The sequence below is a fragment of the Heterodontus francisci genome, chromosome 13, assembly GCF_036365525.1.
Source record: "Heterodontus francisci isolate sHetFra1 chromosome 13, sHetFra1.hap1, whole genome shotgun sequence".
Classification (NCBI taxonomy): domain Eukaryota; kingdom Metazoa; phylum Chordata; class Chondrichthyes; order Heterodontiformes; family Heterodontidae; genus Heterodontus; species Heterodontus francisci.
The window spans coordinates 119,754,759-119,766,762 of record NC_090383.1 but is presented as its reverse complement, the minus strand read 5'-3'; the positions used below and the strand labels follow the sequence as shown (position 1 = coordinate 119,766,762).

Below are 12,004 nucleotides of genomic sequence, written 5' to 3'. Positions count from 1 at the left end.
GCGTGTTCACAAATATTGAATGTTGTCCAGCTGAATGAATTTATTTTGAATGTTTCTGAACTAACTCCAAGCTGTAAGGGGAGGAAAAAGAAAGTGTAGCGACTGCAATCTTTCCTACGTTACTGCAGTAACTTCAAATGTGACGTCATTGGCTGGAAAGTGTTCTGGGACAACCTGAGTTTGTGAAAGGTTCCAGAAATATGAATCGTTCTGTCTATTAATTCCTGGGCAAATCACTTCTTAAATCAGAAACATTCAGAACATTACTCCAACCGGAATTACCAGCTCATGCTAAATGATTAATATTTAGTTATCTTTTTACAACTTTATCAGTAAGCTCACATCTGTTAAATATTAATAAATACCTTCATTTTATTGCCTGATTCTAAACGATATCTTTCTTCCATTCCATTTCGATCGCGTATATAGTTCTGATAACCTCCACTCACAGCATAGTCGCCTGCCTTTACTTTGTCATCCACTGATTGAAACAGAGATTTTAAGAGGTTTTGGTATTTTTCTGTCGATTCTTCATTTTGTTCATAATATTCAGGGTCAGGCCCCAGGAGCCGGTGCTGAATCAGAATTGGAGATATCAGTTCAATCAAGATGGATGTGTAATTATTGAATAATTATGTTTATGTTACATAAGAACTCGACTATTTTCATTATTATCCATTCTTTGGATGTGGACATTGCTGGCAAGGTCACATCTATTGCATTTTTTCAGGTCAATTGACAGGGCAGTTAAGAGTCAACCACATTGGTGTGGGACTGGAGTCACATTTGGCCCAGACCGTGTAAGGACGGCAGGTTTCCTTCCCTAAAGGACATTAAAGACTCAATTGGGTTTCCATGACAATCTGATAGTTTGATGGTCACTTTTACAGACAGCAACTATTTAGTAGTGTTTGGGACTATTCACTGAATGACAGGCCTGCTTTTTCCCAAATATCTCCCACTTATAGGTTCCATTTAGTTGTACATGTGTTGGTAGCCATCAGACTTGGGCAGGGGGGCAACACCCAGATCAGAATATTCGTGGCTGACTGTCAGGATGTGTGGAACAGTAGCTCAACTGATTTTGCCTTTTGGTATAGCATGGCTGGGGATGGATGACCTTGGCTTTGTAGGAGTTTTCAGTCCATGGCTCTGAGTCCTGATGCTCGCTTGTGAACCTTTCTTTATTTTCTTCCCTCTAAAATTGGAAAATATTGATTTTAGTGAAGCAGGAAAAATGAAGGGAGTTGCAGAGGAGTCTGTGTAAAACTGCCTCCCCTTCGTCTTCCTACACAGTATTGGGAGTAAGTACACAGTGCAATCCTGAGATGGTGAAAGACACTGTATATATGCAGATAAATCCATCTTTTAAATGGATGTAATAATTGTTTACATTAACAGTGTGTCTCTAGGGTTTTTCCAATGGTAGTGCTCCTACTCCCCCCTGGCCTCCATCCTTATGTCAACCCCATGTCTTCAATCTCTAATTCATCCTGAGGGATGCCTCCACTCCTGGCATCAGTTCCATTAACACTTCTGCCCATTCCAATCTCAATGCTATAGTCACTCCAGACCATAGACTTTGCTGCTCCTAGTTGTCACTTGCTCCAAAGGCCTCAACCTCCTACTTGTTCCCTGGCTGGATTCAGCTCTGACTATTTCCACAAATATTTGAATCTCTCTCATTCAGTGGCAGCAGTGCGTACCATCTACAAGATACACTGCAGCAACTCACCAAGGCTTCTTTGTAACACCTTCCAAAACTGTGATCTCTACCACCTAGATGGACAAGGGCAGCAGATGACTGGGAACGCCACCAAGATCCCCTCCAAGCCACACACCATCCTGACTCAGAATTATATCGCCATTCTGTCATCGTCCCTCCCTAACAGCACACCTCATGACTGCAGTGGTTCAAGAAGAAGGCCCACCTCACCGAAGAATCATACAGAACAGAAGGAGGCCATTTGGCCCATCAAGCCTGTGCCTGCTCTTTGAAAGAGCTATCTGATTTGTCCTACTCCCCAGCTTTTTCTTTACAGCCCTGCAAATCTTTCCTTTTCTAGTATATATCCAATTCCCTTTTGAAAGTTATTATTGAATCTATTTCCAGTGTCCTTTCAGGCAGCACATTTCTGGGTAACTAGGGATGGGCTATAAATGCTGTTCTTCCCAGCAATGCCCACATCCAGAAGAATGATTAAAACAAATAAATGTTACATTTAAGCGGGAAGCTCTCATTTGTATCTTGTAAATCTGAAGCAAATATTATAGAAGTCCCACCTAGTTTGTGTCTATGAAAGAGGAGGAAGGACAAAGACTGGTCCAATCATTTCAATGGAATTAAACTGAATATTGGCTGTTATGCACGCAGTGAACATGTTCTACAATCTACAGCCTTATCTTACATCTTCTCACACAGGAGCACATACCTCCATCTCTCTCTTGTACTGTCCTGCATTGTAGCTCTCATTACATGCAACTGTGTTTGTCCAGGCTGGCATGGTGTGGCGGTCTGGGATAGTTTGATACTGCCCACCAATTCCATTGTGAAGACCCTCCATTTTGCTGATGCTTCTGTCAGACTGATAGTCATTTTGTATTGCATTACATGGCACAGTTGGTTTGAAATTCCTGTCTGGAGAGCATGGTGGAGCACTTTTGTTGGGGCAGGAGATCTGTCCACTGTTCAACAGACTGACACAGTCTTCCGCAAATGTACTGAATGCTCCAGGGAACAAGACGAGTGTCAAACATTAACTCTTACAACAGAAGAATTTTTAAGAGCAGACAAAGGCCAAATATTTCCCACCAGCCTGTCCGTATTTCATGGATTGACCCCACCCCACCTGACCTCCTTACCCAACATGTCCCTCAATCCCTTCTTTCTCCAGAAGTGCATCTAATAATGTCTCACTCCCACTGTTGCTGGTTTCAACTTTCACCACTTTCAGCGATCATCAGCTGCCTCATTATTCCTTTTTCCCTGCTATTTTGATCCAACACCATCAATTACTGTGGTTTGGTGTGGGGGATTGGGGGCGGGGGGGAAGGAATTAGGATGAAAAACACAGAAGTGTGGGTTTTTCAAACACCCAGGACATTGTTCCAATTTTTTCTCCAGGGCCCTGCCCTGCAGCCTGGCTAATTGCCAGGCTGAGTTACAGGCTGAATGACAGGCAGAGTTACAGGCTAATTGCCAGGCTGAGTTACAGGCTGAATGACAGGCTGGTTGCCTATCGGTTTGCAAAGCTGTGAAGGAGCAGGCAGGAGAAATGCCTAATGGGGGTTCCAGTGGGAGAGGGGGAGATTGGGGGAGGTGAGATGGTGATTGGCTGCTTAGAACATGGTTGTGGGAAGCAAATAGCGGTGGGGCAAGTGAGACTTTGATTGAGGTGATGGTCTGATCACAGAGGTGGAGGGAGCAGACACATTTCTGGGGGTGGAGGTGGCGGAGGTGTGGGTTTTCAGCTCTGCTTGTTGGGCCTAGAGAAAATGCTCCTGCTTCTCCTGACCAACAAGCAGTTCTGTAAAGGATCCAGCCCTTCTCATCTTTGAGCTGCCAAGTTTCCAAGGTGTGGTAAACCTGGCTGACTGTGGTTAAAAAGTGACTGAGTGTTTTTATAAAACAAATTGCAAATCAGATCAATAACCATTGTACAAAAAATTGCAAATCATTGCACACCACATAAATCAGTGTACAATAAATCATAAACCAGTGTATATTGTATAGTAAGCCATTGTATACCAGAACATAAACCATTGTATAACAGATCATAAACCAGTAACAATAGATTGAAAACCAGTGCTGCCTCTCACACTCTTGCTATTTAATGTCAAACTGTGTATCATACACAATGCACTTACTTTCACTACTGAACATGTTGCCTGGGAAAGTGTTTATTGGATCAACTCCATAAACATAGTTGCAAAGTTTCTGACAATCAGCATCGAATTCTTCATCCCGACAATCTCTTCGTTTCCATTTTGTTGAGGGGCTTGCAAACACGAAACATTTCCTTTTGGGAAAGGATTTCCGGAAAGATTCCACCGCCAGATCAAAATGTGTTTTTCTTTTGGAATCTGAGAGGAAAAATGAACACAGATCATTCCCAAAATGCACCTCTTTCCCTAAACAGTGAGTTCCCATTAAATGACAAAAGGCAATACTTATTTTAATTTGATGAAAGTAACAGACGGTCAATGTTGTACAATAGAACAATTCCCACTCTGGGCACATGAGGAGGGGGAGAAAGGGGTGACTTTTCCTGAGAATTCTCCACTCATCTGCTGATGGAAGAGCTGCAGATCATGGGGAATTGTAGGTAAATATATTCATGAGGTTTATTTAAATATTTAAAGTCGTGTCCCGTCGCCAAGCAACAGGGGAGGGCTACCACAGAGCCTCGCCACTGCCAGGAAGATAGGGCCCGGCAATCTCGGTGCAGGCTCCATGGCGGGCCACTGCCTCTGCGATCTTCTGGCCCCCTCCCCACCACCACCACCACAGAGCCTGACGTCGGGAGCTCAACAAAATTCAGCCCAATGATTCACTATGAACTATAATTTTTAATATAAAATCAGCCATTTGCTGCACCAATTTAAGGATAATAATTCAGAGTAAAGTTGGCTTCACAAAAGTCTGTGGAACAGAGGGAGTCCAGTGAAATTCCCTACTTGACTCACAACCAGTCACCTGTCCAGCCAAGGCCAGACTACCTGATCGATGATTCATGGGGTAACCTGGGTGGAAGCTTTCACCAGAATTGCAGAAATAGAAACTGGGTCTGAAACTCTTAACTATCTGCACAAATGGTGAAGGTCACTGTGCATGGGTTCAATTCCCAATCTAAAACCCTTGGATAAATTAATTTGGTTTGAAATTTGAATCTAAAGTGCTGAAAAATACACCAACTAAATTGTTAAAAATCAAAAATCTCTGGGGGTCATAATTCTGAATCTCTAGAAAATAAATGGGAACACAGGAATTGCCAGGTAAAAAAGCTCAAGATCCCTCTTGGTTGCCAGTTATCATTCTGATACCCCTGTTCAGGTTTTGATAAATTTATGCATCTCCCCCCCCCCACCAACCTTCCAGGAATATAGGCTGAAGGATTGTTGAGTACACATAGCAACAGGAGTACAGCTGGCCACATCACAGTTACTATCCCACCACCGTCTCATAGTGTGGAGGATGGAGAATTTAGTCTCATCTACTAACCGACAGCTTTACTTATGCTGACTGAGGGAAAAACATACTTGACCTCACCCTCACCAATCTACCTGCCACAGATGCATCTGTCCATGACAGTATTGGTAGGAGTGACCACCGCACAGTCGTTGTTGGAGAAAGGTCCCGCCTTCACTTTGAGGATACCCTCCTTCATGTTGTGTGGCACTACGACTGTGCTAAATGGGATAGATTTCGAACAGATCTAGCAATGCAAAACTGGGCATCCAGGAGGTGCTGTGGGCCATCAGCAGCAGCAGAATTGTACTCAACCATAATCTGTAACCTCATGGCCCAGCATATCCCCCACTCTACCATTACCATCAAGCCAGGAGACCAACCCTGATTCAATCAGGAGGGCATGGACAAAAGAGCTGAATTTAAGAGCTAAGTTGAGAGTGACTACCCTTGACATCAAGGCAGCATTTGACTGAGTATGGCATCAAGGAGCCCTAGAAAAACTGAAGTCAATGGGAATCAGGGGTAAAACTCTCTGCTGATTGGAGTCGTACCTAGCACAAAGGAAGATGGTTGTGGTTGTTGGAGGTCAATCATCTCAACTCCAGGACATCACTGCAGGAGTTCCTCAGGGTAGTGTCCTAGGCCCAACCATCTTCAGCTGCTTCTACAATGACCTGCCTTCAATTATAAGATCAGAAGTGGGGATGTTCGCTGATGATTGCACAATGTTCAGTACCATTCGCGACTCCTCAGATACTGAAGCAATCCGTGTAAAAATGCAGCAAGACCTGGACAATACTCAGGCTTGGGCTGATAAGTGGCAAGTAACATTCATGCCACACAAGTGCCAGACAATGAACATCTCCAACAAGAGAGAATCTAACCATCTCCCCTTGACATTCAATGGCATTACGATCGCTGAAAACCCCGCTATCAACATCCTGGGAGTTACCATTGACCGGAAACTGAACTGGAATAGCCATATAAATACCGTGGCTACAAGAGCAGGTCAGAGGCTAGGAATCCTGTGGCGAGTAACTCACCTCCTGACTCTCCAAAGCCTGTCCACCATCTACAAGGCACAAGTCAGGAGTGTGATGGAATACTCTCCAGTTGCCTGAATGGGTGCAGCTCCAACAACACTCAAGAAGCTCAACACCATCCAGGACAAAGCAGCCCGCTTGATTGGCACCCCATTCACAAACATTCGCTCCTTCCACCATCGATGCACAGTGGCAGCAGTGTGTACCATCTACAAGATGCACAGTAGCAACGCACCAAGGCTCCTTAGACAGCATCTTCCAAACCCGTGACCTCTACCACCTAGAAGGACAAGGGCAGGAGACGCATGGGAACATCACCTTCTGCATGTTCCCCTCCAAGTCACACACCATCCTGACTAGGAACTATATCGCCGTTCCTTCACTGTCGCTGGATCAAAATCCTGGAACTCCCTTCCTAACAGCACTGTCGGTGTACCTACCCCACATGGACTGAAGCGGTTCAAGAAGGCAGTTCACCACCACCTTCTCAAGGGCAATTATGGATGGGCAATAAATGCTGTCCTAGCCAGTGACATGCACATCCCCCGGGTGAATTAAAAAAAAGGGAACATGTGGTGGGTCTCATGGACAAGATAAGCACAGAGAGAACTTGAGGGGAAATAGGAGGGAAACTAGAGAAAGATGCAAGTTCAGGTCTAGGGTAGGGGGAGCCTCAGTGGAGGTTGGGCCCAGTGGGCTAGAGAAGGGATGGAAGTGAAAGAATAAACTGAGATAAGGCCATCTCAAAGGGAACATCAAGAAATCAGTTTTCAGCACAGTACATCCGTATGATCAGGGTGATGGAATTTAATCTTTATTAAAGCAGGAAAGCATCATCCAGGTTTGCTCACAAAGTTAAGTCTGATTTGTAAATAAAGAGAATGTAAATAATTTGATAGTTTTGTAAAAAAATCTATCAGTTATCCCTCTCAAAAATTGTTTCAGTTATACATACATTTACTTACTAAATCTGATGATCAGTGAAGATAACCAATATCTGTAGATGATGTGAAATCATAAATGAACTGAGACACTATTGGAAATCAGCCATGTCAATAATGAGCTAATTCTGTTTTTAGTTTAAAAGCAAAATACTGCGGATGCTGGAAATCTGAAATAAAAACAAGAAATGCTGGAATCACTCAGCAGGTCTGGCAGCATCTGTGGAAAGAGAAGCAGAGTTAACGTTTCGGGTCAGTGACCCTTCTTCAGAAGGGTTCCGAAGAAGGGTCACTGACCCGAAACGTTAACTCTGCTTCTCTTTCCACAGATGCTGCCAGACCTGCTGAGTGATTCCAGCATTTCTTGTTTTTATTTCTTTTTATAGTTTGCCTACCTCCCCTTTCTCGAAGAACATGCTCGAAATATTGATCCGATGTAACTGCATTTCCATTGATGTTCAGATCCAAAGTAAAGTCCCGCACAGCCCAAACAAAGTTAGGAAAGGACCATGAACAATCTCCAGATCTTCCACTGGCCTTGATCTGTTCTTTAATGTCTGTTACCAGCTTTATTGTATTGCTGACTCGGGGTTAAGGACGTCAAACCACCACAGTGAGGGAGTACACTTTACAGAATGACTATCATCGTTCATAACTGCATGTCAATTACTTTAGTGAATGAAGCAAATCCGAGAGATAAAATGAGGTGAAATCACCTCAGGGAGTGGTGCAGAATGGATGATAATGAATCAGAAACCCATTTTACTCACTCCTCATTAACATTTCCATTGTAACAAGTTATCAGTTATCACTCCATGCTTTGCATTACCGCCCAAGATGAATTTCATCCCAAAGATACCTCATGACATTTGCTAAAGGTTTCCATTGAGGATTTTAAAAGAAGACAAAAACCCCCAAATTAATGGCAAAATATATGGTTGGATTGAAAATCAGCACAGCAACAGAAAGGAGTAGTGATTATGAATGCACAAGACTCTCCCTGGGACAGAGTGCATTCAGTGAGGGGAACGTGAAGAGTGGGATAAGATTAAAGGCATCAGACACCAATTGCTGTAACACCATGTACAACCAGTGTTCCTAGATGGCACTCTAACAGCTGACTATGTTTCAAAATGAAAGTAAATTTAAAAGCAGGAAAATGCATTTAGGTTGATTAAACTGATCCTTTTTGAACTGATTAACCTCAGCAAATCACCTTCTTATCATATCACTTGATAGCTTAAATTCAGTCTTTGGCTCAATGGTAACATTTCTGCTTTCTGAGTTAGAAAGTGCAATGTTCAAACCCCACTTCATCCAGTCCTGCTAAGTGGAGACTGGAGTTCCTGGTTAGAAATCTGGGAGCACATCCAGCGGGGTATTTGTGTCATGCTTGTGGGTGTCCCCCTGTTCATTATATGGAGTGTGGAAGCTCATAGAATTCTCCTGTTATATAGGTCTAGCTCCCCTTTGCCTGGTATAAAGATGGTTATGGCCATTAAGGAGTGTTCATGTTGTGACTGTGAATCCTTCCACTGTTCTCCAGGAGAAGAGCATGAAGATGTGAAAACAACTCAGTAACTTCTGTACTAGATTTGCAACTTTTATTTGAATAGCCTCCTTCTGTGCTGTACCAGAATGTGAATTTTGAAGTCAAATCTCTGGGGAACAGGAGCCCTGTGAGATTGGAGAAGGAGGGTCTCTTAATCAAGCCTTTAATATGTTTTGATTTGGTTGGAGCGAATTTCAAGCAATAACTTGCATTTATATCACAAAGGAGTGGAACAACTGCTTGTGCAGTGTTACTTACTACTCATTGATCACCAATAGATGCCATCTCCACCTTGGACTGCTGGGATCCATATTCTTCAAGGTGGAAATTGGATATGACCCATTTTTATTTCCATAACCCAGGGCATAGAGGAACATGCACTCCAACCACAAGGCCTAAGCCTGGCCTGAAATTGGGCCTCAGGCCTCATTTCAATTATTTAGGTGAGCTACTGGCCTCTATTGGCCTGACTTGTTATCTTTTCTTTTGGGCCTCCTTATCTCGAGAGACAATGGATACGCGCCTGGAGGTGGTCAGTGGTTTGTGAAGCAGCGCCTGGAGTGGCTATAAAGGCCAATTCTGGAGTGACAGGCTCTTCCACAGGTGCTGCAGAGAAATTTGTTTGTTGGGGCTGTTGCACAGTTGGCTCTCCCCTTGCGCCTCTGTCTTTTTTCCTGCCAACTACTAAGTCTCTTCGACTCGCCACAATTTAGCCCTGTCTTTATGGCTGCCCGCCAGCTCTGGCGAATGCTGGCAACTGACTCCCACGACTTGTGATCAATGTCACACGATTTCATGTCGCGTTTGCAGACGTCTTTATAACGGAGACATGGACGGCCGGTGGGTCTGATACCAGTGGCGAGCTCACTGTACAATGTGTCTTTGGGGATCCTGCCATCTTCCATGCGGCTCACATGGCCAAGCCATCTCAAGCGCCGCTGACTCAGTAGTGTGTATAAGCTGGGGATGTTGGCCGCTTCAAGGACTTCTGTGTTGGAGATATAGTCCTGCCACCTGATGCCAAGTATTCTCCGAAGGCAGCGAAGATGGAATGAATTGAGACGTCGCTCTTGGCTGGCATACGTTGTCCAGGCCTCGCTGCCGTAGAGCAAGGTACTGAGGACACAGGCCTGATACACTCGGACTTTTGTGTTCCGTGTCAGTGCGCCATTTTCCCACACTCTCTTGGCCAGTCTGAACATAGCAGTGGAAGCCTTACCCATGCGCTTGTTGATTTCTGCATCTAGAGACAGGTTACTGGTGATAGTTGAGCCTAGGTAGGTGAACTCTTGAACCACTTCCAGAGCGTGGTCGCCAATATTGATGGATGGAGCATTTCTGACATCCTGCCCCATGATGTTCGTTTTCTTGAGGCTGATGGTTAGGCCAAATTCATTGCAGGCAGACGCAAACCTGTCGATGAGACTCTGCAGGCATTCTTCAGTGTGAGATGTTAAAGCAGCATCGTCAGCAAAGAGGAGTTCTCTGATGAGGACTTTCCGTACTTTGGACTTCGCTCTTAGACGGGCAAGGTTGAACAACCTGCCCCCTGATCTTGTGTGGAGGAAAATTCCTTCTTCAGAGGATTTGAACGCATGTGAAAGCAGCAGGGAGAAGAAAATCCCAAAAAGTGTGGGTGCGAGAACACAGCCCTGTTTCACACCACTCAGGATAGGAAAGGGCTCTGATGAGGAGCCACCATGTTGAATTGTGCCTTTCATATTGTCATGGAATGAGGTGATGATACTTAGTAGCTTTGGTGGACATCCGATCTTTTCTAGTAGTCTGAAGAGACCACGTCTGCTGACGAGGTCAAAGGCTTTGGTGAGATCAATGAAAGCAATGTAGAGGGGCATCTGTTGTTCACGGCATTTCTCCTGTATCTGACGAAGGGAGAACAGCATGTCAATAGTCGATCTCTCTGCACGAAAGCCACACTGTGCCTCAGGGTAGACGCGCTCGGCCAGCTTCTGGAGCCTGTTCAGAGCGACTCGAGCAAAGACTTTCCCCACTATGCTGAGCAGGGAGATTCCACGGTAGTTGTTGCAGTCACCGCGGTCACCTTTGTTTTTATAGAGGGTGATGATGTTGGCATCGCGCATGTCCTGGGGTACTGCTCCCTCGTCCCAGCACAGGCATAGCAGTTCATGTAGTGCTGAGAGTATAGCAGGCTTGGCACTCTTGATTATTTCAGGGGTAATGCTGTCCTTCCCAGGGGCTTTTCCGCTGGCTAGGGAATCAATGGCATCACTGAGTTCCGATTTGGTTGGCTGTATGTCCAGCTCATCCATGACTGGTAGAGGCTGGGCTGCATTGAGGGCAGTCTCAGTGACAGCATTCTCCCTGGAGTACAGTTCTAGGTAGTGCTCAACCCAGCGGTCCATCTGTTTGCGTTGGTCAGTGATTATGTCCCCCGATTTAGATTTGAGGGGGGTGATCTTCTTGATGGTTGGCCCAAGAGCTCTCTTCATGCCATCATACATTCCTCTGATGTTTCCGGTGTCTGAGGCCAGCTGAATATGACTGCATAGGTGTTGCCAGTAGTCGTTTGCGCAACGCCTAGCTGTTCTTTGTGCAGTACTTCTGGCTGCTTTAAGTGCTGCGGATGTTAAATCGCTGGGGGCTTTCTTGTAGTTCAAAAGTGCAATGCGCTTAGCGGCTATGACAGGTTCCAGCTCTTCATTATGAGATTGAAACCAGTCTGCATTTCTCTTCGCACTTTTGCCGTAGGTGGTCAAAGCTGACTCATAGATGGCGTCTCTGATGTGGGCCCACTTGGTCTCAGCATCCCCTGTGGGAGTGTTTTGAAGGGCTGTTACAATTGAATTTAGAAATTTTTGTAACAGCTGTGGGTGAGAAATTCTGCTCGTGTTGATGCGCGGGTGGCCCTTCTGCTTGGAATGATGCAACTTCTTTGGTCTGAGTCTAACCTTGCTGCACACCAGGGAGTGGTCGGTGTCGCAGTCCGCACTGTGGAAGCTGCGTGTGATTTGAACACTGTTTAAGGCGGCTCGCCTTGTGACAATGAGGTCTAGCTGGTGCCAACGACGTGATCTTGGGTGCCTCCATGAAACCTGGTGACAGGGTTTAGTGTGAAAGAACGAGTTGGTGATGCAGAGGTTATGATAGGTACACAACTCAAGCAGTCTCTGCCCGTTCTCATTCATCCTTCCAACGCCATAGCGCCCAAGGCAGGAGGGCCATGAGTCATGGTCGGCCCCAACCCTGGCATTAAAGTCCCCCAGCAGGAATAGGTGTTCGGTGTTGGGGATGCTGC

At 45.2% G+C, this 12,004-nt stretch overlaps 1 protein-coding gene across 1 annotated transcript in view; it reads right to left on the bottom strand.

The window, feature by feature from the left end:
- The window catches only part of LOC137376736 (guanylate-binding protein 1-like), a 34,763-nt gene that overhangs the window by 9,346 nt on the left and 13,413 nt on the right, over positions 1-12,004 (bottom strand). Inside the window, exons 7-10 of the mRNA XM_068045713.1 lie at positions 7,571-7,755; positions 3,868-4,083; positions 2,433-2,728; positions 366-575 (exon numbers count right to left, since the gene is read on the bottom strand). Coding sequence (XP_067901814.1) covers positions 366-575; positions 2,433-2,728; positions 3,868-4,083; positions 7,571-7,755 — 907 coding nt within the window. The remainder of the gene's footprint in view (positions 1-365; positions 576-2,432; positions 2,729-3,867; positions 4,084-7,570; positions 7,756-12,004) is intronic.